This window comes from Cloeon dipterum, chromosome X (genome assembly GCF_949628265.1).
Source record: "Cloeon dipterum chromosome X, ieCloDipt1.1, whole genome shotgun sequence".
NCBI classification, from domain to species: Eukaryota; Metazoa; Arthropoda; class Insecta; order Ephemeroptera; family Baetidae; genus Cloeon; species Cloeon dipterum.
Window position 1 is genome coordinate 17,821,953 of NC_088790.1, and position 22,434 is coordinate 17,844,386.

At 40.2% G+C, this 22,434-nt stretch overlaps 1 protein-coding gene across 22 annotated transcripts in view; it reads left to right on the top strand.

The window, feature by feature from the left end:
* The window catches only part of FoxP (forkhead box P), a 215,063-nt gene that overhangs the window by 124,882 nt on the left and 67,747 nt on the right, over window positions 1-22,434 (top strand). For 4 of the 22 annotated variants that reach the window (XM_065495756.1, XM_065495764.1, XM_065495765.1 and 1 more), the window contains exon 1: window positions 5,299-5,751. The exons of 3 other annotated variants lie outside the window; for them this stretch is intronic. In XM_065495756.1, the coding sequence (XP_065351828.1) occupies window positions 5,722-5,751 (30 nt within the window). In that variant the 5' untranslated portion in view covers window positions 5,299-5,721. Of the gene's footprint in view, window positions 1-5,293; window positions 5,752-6,621; window positions 6,853-21,350; window positions 21,394-22,434 lie in introns of those variants that run through there. 15 more of the 22 variants (XM_065495758.1, XM_065495759.1, XM_065495757.1 and 12 more) reach the window with 8 other exon arrangements.

Consider the following 22,434-nt stretch of genomic DNA (forward strand, 5'->3'; position numbering starts at 1 on the left):
TTTTGAATTTAATTTTACTTCAGTTTAAAAATATTTAATTACAGGCCTCTAGTAAAGAGATTTATATTACTCTAGCGATGAACGCTGTATAGCTAAAATGAATTTGCAATGATTCTTAGTTGTAATTAACACATTTGAAAGTTTGACTTTTAGCACGATTCAACTTAGTCATGGAACAGAATTAAATTGTGTTTAAATTTTACTGCAGGATTGTGAATTATATGCATCTACGAAATTTAAGGAGTACAAAATACTTAATTTAAACAGATTATCCTAATAGCTTCGATTTTTGCCAAAATTTTACAAAACGAATATCTTTGAACGGCATCAGTTGGTCGAGCATTACACAGCAGGACCAAATCACATCATCTATATTTATAAAGTTTGTTTGTGCTGCTTTGGAGAGCGAGCAGGCGAGAGAACTCGCCGCGCGAGTTTTCATTATTTTGTGAGTAAACACCAGCGAGCTCTAGCTTACTCAAAGTTTCTTGGAAATAACATCACGATGGTTTTCTGTCCACACCCAAACCATAAACACCATCAACAATGTTGAGACTTGTGTCTGGCAGCCCCTGCGTGCACTTGTGTCAGCCTAAAGGCCGCAGACCTTGAGCCAAAGAAATCTGTTCTCTTTCATGAGTAATTGAATGTTGGCATGTTACATTTCTTAACTATTCTTGTGTAGTGCATAAGTTTAAAAAAATAAATTGGACGCCTTTGAAGTTAAAGTACCAGGTTTTTGGACTTAAAGAATTTAAATTCTAACACTCTGGACTTACCCGTATAGGTGGCACTTGACTAAATTATTGTTGCATTTAAAACATTTATGCCAAGTATGTCATCAGTGATTTTTATGAAGCATGACTGCCTTTAAAATTTCCAAAAAGGTCTTGGTCAAATGTTAACTGAATTCCGAAAATGGATGTTCAAAATAACTGGACTGGATTATCTAACCTAAAATGAATGAGTTTTGCAACTACTCCGCAGGTGATTTGTTCTGCTGTATAGGAACGCACACAAATATTAAATTTCCAACGGCTCTAAAGGAAACATAGCCTGCGGGCTGATTACAGGAAAGGCGCGCGGAATGATTGTAGAACTGAAATGAAAAAGCTATTGGAAGTGCAAATAATGATATGTATATCCACTTTCTGTTCTCGTGCTCGCGTTTGTGTTTGCACATTGTTCCGCCGCCACGGGAAAATTGCTGTCAATGAAAATGCTCGAACAGCGGCTGCGGATTTTTGTGATGTGCAAAACAATATGATGAGTTGCAGACCAGCGGATGAAATAATAAATTTCTCCGCTGCTGCCGATGGCTCCGGGCTTGAAAGCACACACACACACACACAGCTCAGAGAATGGAAGAGTTTACAATCAAACACATGCGGAGCTAAAGCAAGCCAGACACACTCGCACGCTTTATTCGCAAAGGCTGAAGGGCGAAACAGCGTCTGCAATATATATGCATAATTGTTTAGGGTGGAAACGCCGAGAAATTGATGTTTTCACAACGAAAGAGGCGGAGATTGATATTCAGTTTGAGGGGAAAGAAATGTATTGCACTGGATAGAAATATTTCCTCACATATTAAGTATTCATCGAGAGCAAGAGGGAATGCTTAAGACCTTTTATAATTATTAAAAATAAAAATCTGTTTTGTACAGATACTTTAATAAAATAATGTAGCTTATACTTTCTTTGCTAATTTGGCTAATTTGAAAAAAACATTGTAGAGTCTATCAATTTTGCCCAATCAGAATAGAAAAAAACTCTGATCTTGTAATCAAATCTTCACAGCACGTGTCATAAATTTTGCAAATTTCTGTTGATGTCGGCGATATTTGATTTCCATTTGCACAAGGGTCAGCACGTGTAAGAGCGTATCATTGAAGCTAAGCGGCGCTCGAGATGTTTTTCATTTCAGAGGCGCTGTTTTCTATTCAAAAAGTGCTACTGAGTCGCCGCCTGAAATAACAGAACACACTCCCATATTCCACTTCGTCAGCAAATTACTCGACAATAACAAAAATATTAACAAAGTGCCGCTTTTATTTTATGCGGCGTCTTTATTATGAGAGGAAAATTAGCATCTCGTGTGTCGGCGAGTTGGATCATGGTTATGGCGCCTTGTGCTCTAGAGTTTCGTCTCAAATATATGGGATCTATCTCTCTTTTTTCGAAAACTGCAGCAGTTTTTCCCTAATCCTACATTAAAATAATTATAGTATTAAGTAAGCATGCATATAAAACAAATTTCATTGCTTTTAAACGACTTTCCGTCTTAAACCAAAATAATTATGATGATAAGTATGTTCGTGTATGGTTGAGATTTCAGTTTTTTTTATCTATAGTAGTTTAATCATTTCGCAACGCATCTTCTTCTTGTTTTAAATCTAAATAAAACAAATAATTTATTGTCATAGGAAACCTAGTCAAAGATACTCTGAAAACAATTCACAATTTACATTTATGCAATCTTTTATAGTCTCGAGCACCAACTAATATATTCCAAAAGGTTTTTCAAACCACTCGTGTATAAATTTAATAAAAGGAAAAATTTAATGAAATATTATTAGGACATACTAATTATTGTTCTTGTATGATAATTACAATACCTACATTATAAGAAAAATCTGAAAAATTTTGTTGAAACAGAATTAAAGTTGCAAAATAATTTCATGGCAATATGCATAATTATATATGGCTTATAGAATAAATCTGAATTCCAATCGCCTTAGCAATTTATATTTTACTTTATTCATCCGCTGAAAATTTCCCTCATCCTATGTAATGAAGTCAAAAAGTTATACTGCTGCTTATCGCGAGAATTACGAGATATGCGAATGAGAGGTGCATCCAAATGAGTGCATCTCACCCCCAAATAATAATAAAATACACACGCGCAGGAGCGCTGCGAGAGAGCGCTTGTCATATAAAAATAAAAGGCTGATTTATTTTTCTATTTTCCTCCTCCCTGCTTCTTCTCATCTTAATAATTCTGGTCGTTCTTTTCGGATCGTTATTCATACACGCGCTACTTTTTGGGATGCTGCGAAAGAGAGAGCAGGGCTAGGTGTTATCTTTCCGCTCAGTGCATCTGATGAGAGCAAAAAAGAATAGCTTCCCCGCGAGTCAACGCGCTAGCAGGATTTTATAATTTATCCTGTGCGTTTTTGTGTACAATCAGCTTTTGAAATTATTTCCAGACTGAGCGTGAAAGTCGACTTTCCCTTTTAATTTTGAAGGACTCGAAAAGGTGTGTAGAATTATTTTGTCAATTAAAAAAGTGTTCAAAATTACACCACGGAATTGCGCCTATTTCAATAAAAATATCATTTTAAAATTACAATCTACCTAATACATTTTAGGCATAAAAGAAGTAGTTGAAATTTGTATAGAAAAGAGCCATTTTTTTCTTACAAAATTAATAATATTGCAGTTTATTTTTTTTTATTCTTTTGCATTTTTGGTTAATACTTCCTCGCACAAATAATGCACTAACCCGGGATAAAAAGATTTCCTGACTTCTCAAGACAGAGACAAAAGTTTTCTTTATGCATTTACTCTCAGTTTCCTAAATTCCTTTCACTTTGGGCAATTAATTAATTATGCGCGCGAAGCACGATAGAAGAAGCCAGGAAAAACCGCACCCTCATTCCGGCAATAAAATATATCAGACCCTTGCTATGGCTCAAATCAAAAATATCCCCACGCGCGTGCATTTATAAGAAAAAGGCGAGATTTATTTCAGATGCAGCCGCGAAGAACACAAAGAGAGAGAGCGAAGGCCCTTTCAAAGCCGTTCCTTTATTATTTCTCTAAGATATTCATTCATTCGGTCGCTCGCTCATCCATTCTCTCGCCCTGTCTTTTTTAATTTCGTCCCCCGGACTCCTCTCTCTTATAGATTTATACACACACATATATTGAACTGCGCGACGAGCTAGCAGGGCTGTTTCACCACCACCACCAGTGCAAGCAACCCTCTCTCTCTTTCTCTCGCTCGCTTCTTTATGAAGTTCTTCGCTTCGTCCGTCGCCGAGATTAACTTTCTTTCGGTCGTTCGCATGGCGCGTGGTCATTTCTCATTTATCCGCACTCCACACCTCGCGCGTCCTATTTTTGTTCGCAGGCAATGTACTTAATCAAATGTTGCGCGCTCTTTTCCCTGGGGAGAGCGACACTGCCTTGCAACAATTGCGTATAATGCCCACAAAGCAGAGCTCTTGATAATGCAAGGTGTTTTACTATCCCTCAACCTGGTTTAGATTTTCTGCAAACAGAATCCGGATATTCTTTTGAATGATTTACAGATGTAAAAATTAAACTGTTTGGAATGATGGAAAATAATTTTACATTATTAACTGATGAAAATACCAATTATTAAAAAAAATCGAGGGTTTCCTCATTAAAATAGTGCCCATTGAGCAAGGGTAATGTATCTGATCGTTTTTGCAGTATTCTGCTAGCATTGTATGCCATTTCTTGCTGTAATTTTTGTATTTTTTGTGTCTTATGTTATGACTTTGGCAAGAATAAACAATAATAAATAAACAATAATAAAATTTATCTTAAATATGATTTGGAGTTTCAAGGAAAGTTCATTTCTAATCAATGCCTCTGATATCAACCACGTTATATATAGATAAAAACGTTTACTTCCTGCTTGAAAGTGCTACATAGAATATAGCATACTATTTTCACAGATGTAACAACAGGAAATCTCAAGCCTTAGTGGATATCAGCGCAAAGGAATTTTTTAGACAGATGAAGTCAACAATATTAGCAAAGGAAAGTTGCGAGTTGTTTCACTGTTTCAGCAAAATCAAGTGACAAGAATATTATTACTATGTGCATTGGTTTCAATATATTTTAATTGGTTAACAATTTTTGTTTGTTTGTGTTTGTAATTATCATCTTCTTGACTTGTAATTTTAAATAGTTTAATGTTGGAATTGATAAATACCACAGTGAAATATTTCGATTGAATAAAATTTGTGACACAAATAAAGTGTAATCTACATGTTAAAAACCAGAAGAGATTGAGGGTAAAAAATCTGCAACAAACAGCCCACACAATTTTGTTCACATTATTTATTTAAAAAAATATAATTCAAATATTTGATTCACCGGTTATTTCTGAAGATTGCGCATCATAGCCACAATTTCCATTTCCACTCCCGAGTTTCAGCATTTTATTTTCCATATACGCACACCAAAAGGAGCGATCGCGTCCACTATCAACGCAGAGGAAGAGAGAGCGAGAGAGAGAGAGAGAAAAAAAAAGAGAGAGAGAGAGCCAGGAGGGGCTTGCTTGCTTGTGTGGTGTATCTGCAAAGTGCGCGGCTCGTACACACAGCACGGCAGCGGCGGCGGCGGCGGTGGCACACTAGCACAGCGCCGAAGCTCGGCCGAGAATTCTCGACCCTTAACGATACTAAAACATCAGCAGGGGTAATCAAGGGCGGGGTAGGCGGCAGGGAGGGACTACTTTCCGCGTGTAGCCAGCGCGCGCGAGCCTGCGAGCAAAGCAGTATGTACACACTCCATCACCAGCATTCATCAGCAACATAACACAGCACACAACAAGCAGCCGCTCCGCAGCTCGCTCTCGCCAGCCAGCCAGCCATCCAGCCAGTCAGCCAGCCACCCTTGTTCTTGGGCACTCGTAACCCCCGAGGCGGCAAGCAGCTCCCCGCGCCTGAGAGGACACCTAACATGCTCGAGCCCCGCTGGAGACCAGTCCAGGTAGGACCCGACCTTCTTCGTCTCGGACACCTGAGGGCGGTTGGGGCGGGGGTGGGGGGCGCCACGCTCTGGGGGCCGCGGGGGTGGCGGAGGGTGGGCGGGGGTCACCACCCCACCCCCCGCGATGAGCACCGCTGCTGACGTCAGCCCATCTCGCGGTGTCCAGACGCCTTTTTTGCTCCACGGCCCGGATTAATATTCCACCCCCTGATAAAAGCCACCGATGCTTCTTATATGGTGCTGAGACTCGGACACCTTTCAAGCGGGAACAGGGTTCGATTTCAATTTTAAAAATTCAGGGATATTTTTATATTCTTATTTATTTTTGACCGGGAAAATATGAGTTTGTTTCCCATGCCCGTCATAATTTTTTAAAAAATACTTGACTCATTAAAATCGTGAATCCCTAAACTTTTTATCTCTTTCAGAAGACTACCGCTTATTTCCGCAAAAAAATCAGGACTCGTTAGTTTAGTTCGCATAGACCAGGATTTTTTGTTCGACTTGGGGACTACCGTAATTTTATTTGAAGATGTCGGGAATAAAATCAAATAAAAAATTATTCGAAACTGACTCGAAACAGTGCTTGCCGTGTTACAAAACCACACCTGGGTATATGGATTTTCCACGGGCGATTAAATTTGCAAAGCAGCCGGCAGGCGCGTCACTCTCTTGTCAGCAGCGAGGTATGCGAGCTGGCAGTTTGTTGTTGTTTGTTTAGCGGACCGGCTGGCTTGTTTACGTGTTTTGCTGTTTATTTGCTCAGCGGTGTGCGCCGACAATAGCAGCAGAGTCCGCCGCTCGGCTCTGCTCACGCGAGCAGCAGTCGACGGCGAGAACGCGGGGGTTGCTGCCGTGCTGCATTCCCGGGCGGCGACGCGCTCGCGACTGACTCTGTTTACGTCCACGTGCTTTTGATACACAGCACAACAGCCAGAAACACAACACGGCAGGGGAAATACGCGGCCCGAGTGCGCCCCAAACAGCCGGCACACTCCCCCGCCACGCGCTCTCGCTCTCGCACCCGAGACTCTCCCGTCGTCTCTGCTCCCGATTTTCCCGACTCCCGCGGCAAGGGAAAGCTGAGTTTTTCAGGACTTTGTAAGTAGCTTCAGTCACACTTAATTAAAGTTGAATTAAGTTTATAAAAACCTTTAATGTTGTAATAGGTTTATAATGTCCCTGAAATTCTTATTGAACTCTGCTGAATAGCAATACAATTTCATTCAAAGAAATTTACACCGGCTCGTTCTTGGCATTACATATACGTGGAAAAGATATCATTTCCGTTTTCCAGCTATAGGCCCCTCGCGTCAGCCAGTGTGTCGTGAACTTGACAATCAGTACAAAAAACATTAAAGGTGCGATAAGGAAGCGACTCATTCACCTTTTCGTTTCCGTTTTGCACCAAAATAGCTTGGTTGTCGTTTCCTTTGTTTTCCACAATGTTATCAAAATGATTCCTTATAAAAAAAACCTTGAAGGTGACAATTAACAGCCATATTCTCATTATTTTAAATTTTATTTTAACTCTTCTTTCGTGCTATTACGAAAATCGATTACGCATGCAGACACCTATAGTAACTTTTCCTTTCGTCTCTAAAGATCGCGCATTTTAAGTTTGCAAGGCAGCAGCCGCTCGTGTGAAATTCCACCCGTTTGAGACAGATGTTCCTTCTTTAAGGACGCGCGTTTTCCTCCGAAAAGCCGCTCTAGCTGCGGCAATGCAAATTCCGCGCGGAAATAATCCTAATCTATTTGCTCCTGATTACTTATCCTCTCCCTCTGTCTCCTGTAATTTATGCAACACACGTAAATAGCAGTGTGTGTGTGCTCATACGTGTACGTTGTAAGGAGGAAGAAGCTAAGACGTGATTAATCGGTTTTCTCCGAGATTCTCAGCCGCCGGACTCGCTCTTATTGTTTGCACCGTCACCCCTTGTGTTGTGTTTTCGTAATTAATATTTGGCTTTAAACCATCTTCGCCCCTTAAACATTCAAATCCTCTGCTGACTTTTACCGTGGCATTTTTGGTAAATTCCGCCATTAGCGGTCAATGCAGCGCAGCGCAGTCAGATCAGCAGCGATTAATTAAAAATGAGCCTGCGTCCAACGCTGCTTCATTGTTCGCCGCGTTTTTGCAATATTTCTCCCGTGCCTTTTCATCCGCTCTAATTAGAAAAGCGTTTTGTATTTTGTGTGTTTTATCATCGTCCGCGCGCGTGGCGCGTGATTGACAGTTATTATTTTAAACGCGCGGTATGTATATACATATATGTGTGCACGCATTGGTGCCGAGTTACGTACACCAAATCATCAAATTGATGCGTCGACCGACTGGCATTTGATTATGCGCGTTTCATTCTCTCCTTTTGTTTCACTACATATGTGTTTGCTAAAAAAAAACTATCCAATTACCATCTGGTTTTGCGTTCGTGCGAGTCGAATATATAACTTTGGAGGCAGCGGCAAAAGTGGAGGCGCTTTTGACGCGGAGAACAGCTTCGTCCACCGTCAAGTGGGGCGCGTCTTGCTGCCTGAGCGAAGCAACAACGACACTGAATCGAATCAGCACCATCAGCCGGTGCCAGTTGCTCGGATATATATTATTTTTTAATGATAATTTTATAGAAACCAGTTTGAAAAAGGTCTTAGTATACAGCAGGATTTTTTCTATCCACTGATATATCAGCCCTTTTAAAAATTACGAAAAAGAACAAACAAGGCAACTTGTCGATAATTTTAATAGTCCTTTCGGCAAAGGCTCATGTTCAATTAATATTTTGGTGTAAAAATTGTCTTGCCTTAAAAACTTGACCATATACAAACAATTCAAAACTTTGTCTTATAAAAATTTTCATTTTTTTATTAAAAAACATAATTTGAAAATCATGTTCAATGGAGAAGATGAAAATATTTTTTTTTCGCAAAGCGCAATATTAATTGTAGATTATTTTTGCTGGGATAACAATATTTTTCTTGAAGCGAATCAAATTTCGCTTGCAAATATGTTAAACTTCTCCTCTGATTTCTGCACACCTCATCGACAAGCGCAGAATACGAAATTTGGTTTCTCCGCGTCCTCTTGCAGAGACTTTTGCGAGTTAGGCGACGAAAAATATTAAAATGTAAACAGAATTTCCTCCTTATTTCCCTAAACACGGCGTCGTGTAACACGGAATTGCCAGCGCGCCGCGTGTGCGAAATACGCGAGTTGAGATGAGAGATGGCAGGAAAACACAGCGGGGGGATGGAAACGTATGGCTCGCAGCCTTTGGTTTGATAAGGTGACGACGAAGTATAAGATTTGAATTGGAAAATCAGCCACCGCGAGAGAGAAAGAAAAAGAAAACGCGCAGAGTTCATAACGAAGATTATACAGCGGAGTTGCGTCGAGGGCTGCTCTGATTTTGTTCTTTTTGCCTGCATATGTGTGTGTGTGCAAGCGACGAAATTGGAAATTTTGATGCATAACTTATTTTGCGCCGTGTTTGCTTTTATTGTAAGAATTACTTGAAATTCAATAACCCCGGACGAGAACCAGAATTTTGAGGATTCGGTCTGTGAAATTATTTGTGTTTAATTAAATTTTTCCTCTGCGACGAATAATAATATTTGCGTTCATTGCTCCAAGGTTTCGGTGCTAATACGAACTAACATATGCGTATTATTGTTTTATAACGCAGATTCGGCAAAGGTCCGTTTTCGACAAAAACATACATACGTGCGCAGGTGGTGTGTGTCTTTGTGTATGTTAAAACGATGAATTCGGGTATAGAGGTCGTGCTCCCTCGTTGCAAAATAAGCAAATGTGGGCGCAAGCTGGAAGACGAGCTGGCTTAAATTAATTGGAAAAGTACCTCTGCGTGTTGAAAACTCGAGTTTTCTTTACAGAATAAATAAACATTGATTGTGAGAAAAGTGCATGATGACCATATATAAACAATATTATTTTGTAGAATGAGCTGGAGTCTTAAAAATTTTTAGTGCTGAAAAATAATGTTGGGTTTATTTAATCCATTTTTAGAATCTCAGATTGAATAGATTTTGCGTAGAATTTGATTTATTTAGCAGTCGACGTTTGGCATCCTAAACTGTTAAAACATACAATTATTCTTTTCATGAAATTCCCACCAAATGAAACCATTCTCTTCATTGCAGAAAATGCACAAATTGCGCAGGTTTGCATTTTTGCGGAACAATTATTTTCCATTTTGGAGGATAAATGAATTCCGCCGGTTCATTTGTGGCCCAAGCGTCGCCACTTCACCCGGACAGTCGTCAATAATTGCTGCGAAAAAGTATAATAACAGCAGCAGTGGCAGCAGCCTTTCTCGTAATTACTACAAAAAATCTCCAGAGTGCATTCCTGCCCCGCCGGCGCTATTCTGCCCATTGAAAATAATAACTCGCAGATTTTTTAAGAGACCACTTAAAACTTTTTGCCGTCGCAAAATCACTCATTCATCCGCGAACGGCAAAAGTGCGCGCGTGGCGCACTCTCCTTAATCTTAATTATGATCTTTTATATGAATTTGCTTCGAAAGAAATATTATAAAGAAAAAGCGCTGAGAGGGCGAGAGAAGAAATAAAGAAAGAAAGGTTCGAGTTCTTTCATTTTCCACCTGACCTGCTCTGGTTATTTTCAGCAGTTAATCTTTTCGGGTTGTGATTTTGGAGTTGGCGAAAGGGGTGAGACACGCCGGAAAATAAATTTCTGATTAAGAAAAGCAACCCCTTGAAGAAATTGGAAAGAGGGCTGGGGATGCATAAACTGCAATATGTTTGCGCATGCAAACTCTGATAACACGCTTGTTCCGCTGAGCGAGCGAAAATCGATAACAAACAAATCCTATAAAATACATATATTCGTTACTTTATAGCACTTTTTATTCGCTCTTCCGAGAGTGGCGAGAATTAACCACAAATTCAAGAGCTCCGTTCATTTGGAGGCGGAAAGTGCAGGTTCACCCCCGGCGTGCGTGGAGAGGGAAGAAAAGGCACCCCCGTCTGAAGCACGCAAACACTATTTCCTGTTGTCTTGTTGTCTGACAGATGAGCTTGTTTTGTTACTGTGAAAAAGCAGCTGACAGCGTCTGCTGAAAAATCTGTTCTCGCAGATGGTTGGGGTCAAAGGTGAATCCGCAACTTCCGTGACTCAGAAGAGGGAATTATTACAAAATCGTGGGTAAAAATATGCCCCGTCGAATCAGCTCACAGAAGCATTTTTTTAACTTCATTATAATCTTTATACCCTATTTTTACTTCCTTCTCTCTTAAATAAAATAAAACAATATTTGTAAAAAAAGTTAAAATATGTCACATCCTATAGTCAAATCATTATTGATGAGAGTATTAAAAATCATACATATAATAATAGGGTTTGAGTTTTGTGTTGTAGGCATATATCGAGTTTAAAAAAATTTTCAACTATAATATTCAATGGGTTGAACGGGTTGAATTGAATAAATGAATAATTAAAAATTGCAATGCCTCAACTCTTTGAATTAGGCGATATATGAGGTGGCAAATTTTAAATATTGAAACCAGGATTACTATACCTTATGCCTTTTATTTTTATTCAATTTTGCTACTCGCCCTGCTTTTTCAAGTAGTCTTTCCCAATGATTAAATTATTTAAAATGTATTTGTAACTATTTATTCCATTTAAGGTTTTGTTGCCTTGATGACAGTTTGCAAGAAGGGCAAGATGTTGGTCTCGGCAACATTTGCCGGCTCTGTATATGGCGATCCCCTTCTTAAATAGCCACTCGAGCTTAAGCACTCGAAATAAGAGCCCATCAAGCAAGCAAGAGCCAAAGAGAGACACGACTCCGGGGGTTGGCGGTGAATTCAGTAAACATTGGGCAAAATCGGAGCTCTCGGCGTCTCGTATATTCACGCACAAAACACACGCGCGCTGCTCTCGGATGCTCCGGCGGAGCACTTTCGAAAATAAACTCGGACAGGGGAAATGTCATATCGGCGCGCGGAAAACACGACGCAGCTGCAAATAATTCACATTGAATTATTTTGAATTGATGAAACAATTACTCGAGTGGTGGCGTGAAAAATTCTGCTGTCGCCGCTCGGTAAATATTAGTCCCGGCGCGGTGCCATTTTTGCCGTCGAAAAGTGGTCATTCGAGATGTCCGCTCGGGGACAAATAAACTTTCGAGCGAAGGAAGGAATTCTCAGATAAACTTATGCGTGTTGTGCGCGGCGGCTGGAAATAGGCTCCGCGTGTAAATACATGTCAGGCCGACTTGCGAAATTGACCAAATCTATTTACCGGCGTAAACATGTTCCAATCAACGCCGAAGTTTTCGCTCAGCTGCTTTTATTTCGATTTTCCCTCGGCTCTCCGCGCCGACCAACTTCATGCTCTCGCCCCCTGGAAGCGGCCAAAATTTATTTCCGTTGTTGCCGCGAATTACTCGTGCAATATATCTCACCGCCCCCGTGTGAGCGCAACTTTTCGTTTGCCGGCTAATGAGATAATTCTCTTTCCACTCATTAGCTTGTTTACGCCGTTACTCTCCCGCTTTTGTGTACAGCGCCGAGATGAAAACAACAAGACTGCCGCTTGTTTACCGTGCTGTTTACAACGGCCGGCGTCGCCCTGCCACTGAAGTGCGTATATTTATTGTTGTGCTTTGCAGAGAGGGTTAAAAAGCAAAGGCAGTGTGTGAGCCTTATTTTTAATACCGTCTCTTCATCGGGTTTTGTACTTTAATTTTCAAGTGAACCATATGTGGGTTAAGAAGAGGAGAGATAACTCTGTTCATTCTCTTTTCAAGGGTTTGCTAAATTCTAAAATTTTAACTTTTATTACTTTGGAAGACATTCAAAATATGTTTTACTATTTCATCAGGGGTGAAAAAAAAATTAAAAATTCTTATCTTTGAACAAAACATATTGCCAGCCACTGATAAAAAAATGTATGAAGCATCAGAAAATAAAACTGACTTTTCAAATTAAAATTTACAATTAATTTTTTATATACCATAATATATAGGCATTGGAAAATCCACGGTAAATGGGGAAAGTAATTTATCTTTTATTTAATTTCCATTTTGAAATTATTTTCCACAACCCGTCGTTCGCATGTGTCTCGAGTCGTCGTCATAGCTCTTCTCTCTCGCAGTTGCCCTCTGCCGCGCGGATAAAACGAGATTGTTTTTATTTACGCCCTATATTTCAGCGTCGTCGCTATTTTTCTCTTTAGGCCAAACGTAAACAAAACAGCCTCCTCTCATTCCTGCAGCCGCTCTCACACCCAAAGTTGCTCTCTGTAAACTTTTCCCTTTGATGCTTCTCTCTCGCGAGAAAGAAGAAGTGTTTGTGCAGAATTTTGGTCCGCGCACATGCACACGTACATCTCGCTGCGCTGCTTTCTCGCAAAACGCTCTATTTTTTCCCCGCCGACTCAAAGGCGGTGAAAAGAAACAGGATGAAATATTTGTTAGTCTTAAATTGCATACGCCACGTACCAACGTATTCAAGCACCTGTTTATTATTTCTCAAATTTACACACACGCCAGACAGTTTCTTCACGAATTAGGTTTTTGGTGCGAATAATTAATTATATGGAATTAGCAAGTCATTTATGGTATTTCATAAGCTGTCTACAACTACTACTAAATAATACAACTACCTTATTTCAAGCTGCTAAATATAAGAAATTGCAGTTAAATAATATCGTTATATAATGTACTCTGTGTTGTACACCGTTGGTGTCTAATATAATATAATAAATAATAATAAGCTGTCTACAATCAGAAAAAAAAATTTGTTGACTGTTTTTCACATGCCCAAGACACAAAATCAGTACAATAAAATTATTAAATAATTCATGATTTGAAAATAAATTATCAACATGGTCAATTGAAATCTCTTATCTTTGCACACGAAAAGGAAGGAAAAAGATTATTAATGATTTTTAATGAAAATGAATAAAAGAGCTGCATATATTCATTAAATTATGTTTCTAATCTCTGATGTGTTTTCAATTTGTGATTTGGGTGTCTACATCAAATCATGCACACTTCAATATAATAATAAATGTAAGCAATTTACTCTAAATTAAATTGTTGCTAAATTAAAATTGAGAGTAAATATAACCAACACATGGTTATTTCTGGAAAATTTATCTTTGAAGCTATTTAGATCAGCTAGATTTAAAAAAATAAATCGATTTTCATTTCTTGTGGCACAAACGGTCCAATTCATTGAGACCGTGCAATCAGCAATTATAATTTTGATCAGGTTGGCTCAATTCGTGCCGACCGCTGTCGAAAAATCAGTTTTGGGAATAAAGTATCCCCAGACGCGAGTTGCAGCAGCCGGCTGGTCATTATATGCGTGCGTGCGCGGTGGGTGGCATTCGCAAGTAGTATCTGCTCTCGTTCGCTGGCTGGCTCACTCGATTATGCCGTTTCACTTGGTTTTCGGGGGATATGCCGAGTGGCTGGCCGAAAGTGAAAGCAAGCACAGCTACCTGATTTCCCGGGGGTACACTCTCTTTGACCTAACATCACGACTATTTCGCGCCTCATTTTTCCGCACACAACACGAGTGTAAACTGGCGGAAAAGCGGTCGAGATGTGCGCACGCGGTGTTTTAATTTTCTAATAAAAAGGAATTGCCTGGCAACGCGTGTATAAACGCGGAACAAGCCGTTGTTGTGCGCGGAAACGAACGCGAGCATTTTTATTTTTATATGCTTACCGCGGAGCAGCCTTGTTTATCAGTGTGTATGACAATGTGCCGCGGCTCGGCGCAAAAAACTGACAACGGGGAGAGTGGTTCCGCTCAAAATGAATAAAAAGGTAGTTAGCGGCGACACTTGATTTCTTCAAAAAAAAAAAAAAAAAACCTTTTAAAATATGATTTTCCAAGAGGTCTTTGCTAATATCTTTAATTGCCTTTTTTAACATTGAATTCCCTCATAGCTAAATTTAAATCGTATTCAAGAATGCTTTTTCTCAGTCAATAGAGAGATTTCAAATAAAAACTTTAGATTTTATACGCTGAAATTAGAAAATAAGTCCGGTCCATTTTTTAAAATAAAAATTATTATATTATATGAATCACACAGAGTGATGTAATAAAACCGCCGGAAATAAACATAATTGAGATCTGATCGCGTATGATAAGTTTATTTGCATTTTGATTCTAGTACATACCGATCTCAATTACCATCTCGGTTGATTATTCAGAATTATGAAGTCATTATTATGTGCGGTTTTACAGTATTTTCACTATTCACCCCTTTCGATTCCGCAAACGACCCCCTTTCACGAAACCAAACCGTGACGATTGCATGCACACTCGCAAAAAAATGTTGCCAAGCAACACGCACACACGCACTGTGAGCGAACGATTGCGAGCCAGCGCATACACACGCACAAAATAATCTTGTTGAGTTAGCACTTTTGTTTGTTATTTTATTTATGGCAGATGCTGCTGCCGCTGCTGGTTGTGTGTATGTAGAGAAAAGCGAGCGGACCCAGAGAGAATGTTTACACGATTTTTCAGCAAAAAATAAAATGTCTGATGCTATTTTTTGTGTTGTTGATGCCTCGGCCGCCCGACCGACCAGCTCACTCACTCACTCGCCGCTCTGTAGCTTGCTTGCTTGCTTTCTCTGCCGATGTTTGTGAAATGCCCCCGTGTGTGCCTATCGACGCACTTCCACCAGCACTTTTCGATTTGCATATGCTAAGCCGTCTTCTAATGTACTGAGCATGAAAGCCCCCGAGTGGCTCAAAAACGGCGATCCGCGTGCATTAAACGTAACGAGTCGAGAACAGGGGGCTGGGATTTGATCGACTGTGTATGCGTAAAAAGCGATTGAATTCTCTGTAAATAAAAATAAACATTGTTGTCCACGTTCTTCAAGGATTTAAATTTTTACAACTTGCTTATAGAACTGATCAAATTAAACAAAATCGATTCTGTTTGGTTGGTAACAAAATGGTGGTACCCAGCGACAGCAAATAGGGCTGCGCGTGGGCCAGTTTTACCAACAGAATAAATGTTAATTATTTCAAAGCTAACGTAATCACACACACACATACAAATAATTTTCTATTATTATCTAGGCCAAGAACTCGAGGCAATTTAAATAGTAATGTCTTGACTCTAACGTTAGTTGAACGACTAGAACAGTAGTTTCCAGTGCAAAAAGGTGTAGATGCGTTGGTGGTGGGGCTCCTTCCTTTTCTCAACTGCGAAAAAGGGCGGTCAACAAATAAATCAGCGCGCGTGCGAGTGACCACACACGCGCGGTTTGGTATCATCTTCACGGACCATTAGCTCCGACGCGATGACCATTTGGCCGGTACATTATTGTGCGGCATCATGCAAGGAACACAATAATAAACGCGCGCCGCACAATACGCGCGAGAAGAAGTGACCGTCAACCCCTTGCTCTGAGATAAATGTCGACGGGCTCGTCGCTTCTGGTCGGGGCGAATTTATCACTTTATACTTTCGCGTCCACCGCTGCCGCCTGCAAATAACAATTGCGGGCTGTTGACATTCTGGATGCTTTTGCGAGCGGCAAAAAGCATCGGCGGGAATAAATAGATTGCTTCGGTTTATAGCTCGGGCCGGACGTTTTCGGGAACAAATCGGCTGCGGTTAGCAAACAACGCAGACAATTGGCACTTCCATTAGATAGACTCGCAGGCCGTTTGTTTCTGACCAACATAGAATCGACTTCACAATCCGGGAAAAGCACTTTCATTTTTACTCAGATTATATGAGGAAATGTATCGAACGGTTTTTTAGAATTAATTTTCAATTGAATATAAACAAATCAATAAAAAAAAAATCATGCTAAATGTTTAAGATCTTGGACATGTCCTTGGTCTGCAGTAAATGGGGAAATTTCATGTATAATTAATATCTGCAGATACAGACAACTGCTGATCTCCGGTGTGATGTCAAAATATTGCTTCACTTTTTTAATTAGTGAAAATAAACCAGCTGCGAATATAAACGGTTTCATCCGATTATTCAAAATTAAATCAACAAAACATGCAACACATCAATTTTGATCCAATTTCCCCCATGAATAAATATTTGCGCTATATGCCATACCTGTTCCGCATTAATATCAGAATCAGTCATCGAAACAATCGCCAATAGAAAATTAATGGCAAACGTCGGTTGCGGGAAACACGACGTGCATGAAATAAAACGAGTGCACGAAACGAACAATTGCCGTTCTGCTGTTGATTCAGCGAATAAAAATGCTTGCTTGCTTGCCGTGTATAAAAATTTGCGGCTGAGTAAATATGCGCTTTTTCACATTTATTCCCATAGGAGACAACATCGCAGTACAGTCTCGTCTGTATGGAAAAGCTTTTGTTTTTGCGCATCGCGATTTTGCAGGCTGCGTGCAATACCCAAGGGGTGTTTATTGTGGGTGCAATTAGGATAATCAAGCCGGCCACTTTTCGATCTAAATAATAAGCCAACAAAACCAACGCGCGAAGGCAAATTAGCTGATTAGGTGCGCAAATCCATATACGTATGCAGGTAGATAATTCGAAAAGAATTTTTGGTAAGAGGTTTTTTTAGCGATGCAGAAGGGTTGTTTTGTAATTACTTTCGAGTCTTTCGCGCAGCATTCTGGATTAAAAAAAAGAAGCGCTTCACCCCGGCTGATGTTTACTTTTATTCGCAGACAAAAAATAGAGTGCAATTTCAAAATGAATTAAAAGCGTTGCGACGCAAATAGCGAGAGAAGAAAGAGTTAGAAGGCCGCCCCCGCCGCCGCCGCCACCCCCACTTAACTCATCTCGCAGTAAAACGCGCCCGGCCGGCTCTCAAACACCCCCAGCAACCCCTTCGGCCCTTCTGAATAATGTCTTGAAGTATAAGAGTAACCTAATAAATCCTTTAGTGCCACGCGTTGCTCTTCTTACTACCATTAAAGAGGGGTGCTGAAAGGGGTTAACAAGTACACTGCCGAGGTTGCACAGACCTTATCACCAAATTCGTTTTCACAAATCGATTTCTTAGCTGTGAATTATCCATCACAGGGTGGATTTCAAAATGCAAACTTCATAAATAAGTTTTACTTTATTATTTGCAACTAGTGACAATTATTTTTCTATAAAAATTGCATTTTCAGTGAAAATCAAGCCATAGAATTTCTTCAAATTTACATTCCAAAAGAGAACACGTTTATATCAAAACTGGTATATTGTGAATAATGATGTGAAAACGAATTTTGGACTGCACAGCTGCAATTGTGAAAATAGGTGGAATAACAAGGAAAATTTTATGACAGGGAAAAGACGAAATAATAGAGCTGCTGGTTGACTTCATTTTATGGCGCACTGACGTGTTGTCTCACCCTATTTCGCCTGAAAACTTGATAAAAAAACGGACTAGTATAGAAGGACTCGTCTGCAAAGAAACGTGTTTAGATCCTTGCCGGTGCGGATTTCGTTTGAAGTGCGGCAAAAATCCCGGGAAAATCCGTCGCGAGTGACCACACATAAGGGTCGGGGAAAAAGGGAGAGTTGGACAATTTACAGAGGGATGACAGCTCGGATTGTTGAATAAACCAATTTGCGTGTGCGTCGACACCCGCGCTGTATTGGGAGTGATTTGCGTCGATTCATGCCGGATCAAAAGTGATGAGAAATCGACTCGACTGGCCGAGCACGGATTTCTTACTTATTTCACGCATGCCGGCCGTAATTGAGTGGTCGGCACTTTATTTCGTCCGACTGTCACCAGCAAGACGAGAGGGAATTTATGGAAATTTCTGTTTTGTATTTGCATAGTGGATTGAAAGCCGTCGGCCCATCGCATGAAGAGAATACCAATATGTCCCATGAAAATAGAATATTTTGGTTCTGCCTATTTGATTAGTTTTTTTTTATCAGGCAGCTTCTGGCTTCAAACTTTGTGCTCGCAAAAAAATTATCGTATTGATAAATTTTATCTAAATTTACATATTGTTTTAATCCGTGAGACTTTTCGTGGTAAATCAACAGCTTTTGGATCAGTTTTGATATCTTGAAACTTGATAGTAAATTGATTTTTGGTCCAATTCGAAGGGGTACCACAAAAACAAAATTTCCTGTCAGATTTTAAAAGTAATTATAACCATTTGACGTTTACACATACATTCTTATTTTTGAATATTGATTATTATTTAAGGGATACATCGTATAATTTAAACTGGCCCAAGAAACAAATTATTTTGATGAATTTCCTCGATTCCCTTGCAGCAACCCCTTGAGTCTCAGCCTGTACGGCCTATACTCAAAAGGAAATGTTAGGTAGCGAGTAGATCTTATGGTGTCATACAAGGGCAGAAATTGAGCAATAGCGGGTCGGAAATGGACCACCGAGAAACCAGTTTGCCGACCAGCACATCATTTGTTTAAGAAACGAGCTCGCTGCTTTCTCGGACAGCGCAGCGGAATGAACGGAAATGAGAGTCGCGACGGCTTCAAAGCTGCTCATTATTCATGGCGGGTGCGTCGAAGAAATTGCCCCACGCGTCGTGTCTTGGACACTCTCGCAACTCCATCCAAGAAGTCGGGTCTGTGGTCCCAAGCGTGAAATCGAGATGACACACCGCGCGAAATTCAATCCGGAGAGCGAGCTGTTTTGATCTATTGTTGCACTTTACAGCCGCCTCGCTCGTATGTAAAAAGCGGGAGGGGGTGGGACGGGGTGGGAGATGGCAATCCGAATGTTTGCATTCGAAATCGCACGCATTTATCACCGCCGCCGCCACTGCGGAATCAATTCGATATTTACGCGGCATAAAATAATGTTATGGCTTATGGCACGAGAAGCTCAATGGCTGGAGAAGCATTCGAAGAAGAGAGACGCAAAGGGAGGTCTTGTACCAAATGGCCGAACAGAGTGGAATAATTTTCATCTGGTCCAACGCTGTAATTTAATAGGTAGTTTAGAAAATCATTTCTGTTTATTTTATTATTTTGAAAACAAGTCATCACATATCAAGTTTAAAATAAAGTAATTTTCATCATAGGAGAACTATGCACATGTAGAATTAGTGAACAACTTGCTGAAACTCACGATTGAATATAATATTAGCAAAATTTATCACTAATCTAACTAACAGACACTTAACATGAGTCTTTAATAACTAATTGTTTAGTTTGTGGTGTAAAAATAACTCTCAGACTTTCTTGCACTCTTTGTGCCTCTCTTCCGCCTGAAGCAAATAGAGTTACTGCCTAGAAAATCTATCAGAAGTGTGTTTGCGATGGTCGAGACTTAAGATACATATATAGACAGCGTGCGATCCGGCAAGTGCGAGAATTTCACGATAGTAAAATATAGGTGCACAATTGTGCTGACTATGGCGATATTTTCCTAAGAAAAAAGAATGCCTGCGCGAGCGTTATTGCAATGTATAAAATACAATTTTAAAAGGGATAAAAAATAAAACGATTCTCAATCCCCTATTTGCTGAGATGATATAACAATCGCAAATTTATGTTGTGTAAAATTTGCTGCCGGAGCAGCAAACAGAGACACATGGAGAGAAGAGCAGAGAGAGAGGAACGATCCGCCCGCGGGCCGCTGCTGCTGATGGTGCCTGCATGTTTTATATCATTGCTTTGAAAGGATTTGCTTTTTATAGATCCGCGGAATGGATTTGCGGCGCTTTGACTCCGCAGACAAATAAATTGTTTCGAAAATAACGTCACAATTGTGGGAAGAGCGGAAATAAACAGTGAAACTGAATTTTCCAAGCAAAAGATATAACAATAGCTCCAGTCCAAATTGCTATCAGAACTCGATTCTGTTTTTTATCAACTGTTGTTTATTTTGATGAGACAATTTTTCCATGTGCATCTCTATATTTAGAGATTTTCAGAGTTTTTGCTTTGAGATTTGAGCATAGTTACAATTTACCCCATGCGCATTAATGTATAGCTGAAGAGCGGAAACTCTGAAGAGAGTGTGTCCCCACCGCCAAAGGGCTAAGCGTAGAAACTTTTAATTCACACAGCAGCGAATGTCTGCGTGACACGCGGAATATGACACACACAGAAGCACTCGTTTTACACGAGCGGTTGCGGCGAATAACTTTTTATTGTCAATTATGATAATTTCACTTTGCTCCGGCGCTGCCTCTTAATTAGCCTCGGCAGTTATTATTATTATTTTAGCGAGATAACGCGCCGTGTGTGTATGCGCGGCCGTAAAATCCAAGAGGCGCCGCATTTATTGTTATTGCGGTTATCATTAGGCCGCGCTGCCGAGCGGGAAAAACCGAAATCTCGCCGCCGCTGCCGAATTTCAAAGTGGTTTGTTTGAATCTTTCCTAGCAGCCGCGTGTTGTAATTCCAAGTCGCGGCTCTCACTTCCCTTTTATCTGCAGCCTTGTTTGTGTTATTTAAAAGGGAAATTATTCTTTTCGTCAGAGGAACCAGCCGCAGCAGCTTTTTGTTTATCAATGTCAGTCCGTTCTGCCTCTCATGTTGAGAGGCGGAACAAACCCTTCTCATTCCGAGGAAAAATTGAAAGAGACATATGCAATGGAAGTTCTGTATGTTCCTAATTCCAATGTTGATATGTTTCAGGTGAGTGTCCTAAATGAACCACATGAAATTTGAGGGATTTAAGGTAGGTAAGCACAAATCTGTGTAAAAATTGATGTTTTTAGGACTCTCATTTTTTTAATATTTGATACGCCAATTGTGCAGGGGAAGCAGGGGAATCCTAATCCTCCGTTAAGATATTTTTCCAATAGTTTCACATTCGAAATATTATTGTGATTTTAAATATAATTCCCTTGGTCAAATTTAAATTTTCTAATTAGGGATAAAAGTTTATTGACGATTCAGAGAAAGCAACGTCTATTTTTACTCGGTCAAAAAGCATCCCTTTTTTCAAGCGCATTATTATATTTCGACTCCCCCGCACGCCGAATGCACCCTCTTTCTCTTTCTGGCGCTGGCCCGGTTCAAAACTAAACAAATGAGTCATTATTGTTTGTCGAACGCATGCATCTTTTTCCCCGCGCCGCATCCTCTTGTTTCAGAAACGTGTATATGTTATTATTGTTTGGATGCCGCTGACTCACCCCCTTCCCTTGCATTACGCTGCACCCTCGGATCTTTTTTAATATATATAGGGCCGCGCGGGCGTACGCGGGTGCGACTTATTTACAAAAGTCGCAGCGAAAAAACAGAAGAGCTAGTGCGCCGTGGAAACAGAACAGAAAAAAGAATAAGCAAGGTTTCCAGTCTTATTGAGTAAACATCGGCGGTCTGCATCTCTCGGGGGTGCAAATAAGGGAGGGAGCATAGCACACAGTATGGGAGATAACGCGTTTAATGCTTTGCAGAGTGAAAATTTTTGAGCTGCAGTTGGAGACGAGGAAACGCGCAAAATGCATCCCTCACCCACCCTTTGTTGCAAAGTCGACGTTAAATAATTTAAAAACTGAAAACAAGAGGGTTTCGTCTCAAAAGACACAAAAGGTGAAATCTCTGTTCAAAAATTCTCACCAGGGGAGAAATGAAACGCGTGTTTTAATTTAAATTCTGAAAATTAGTATTTACAAGCAATTAACTTTAAGGGTTTGGAAAATAATTGCAATCTGACAGCCCAATAATTTCGAAAGGGTTGAGCGAGCGTAAGACCACCCCTCCATCTGAGGAG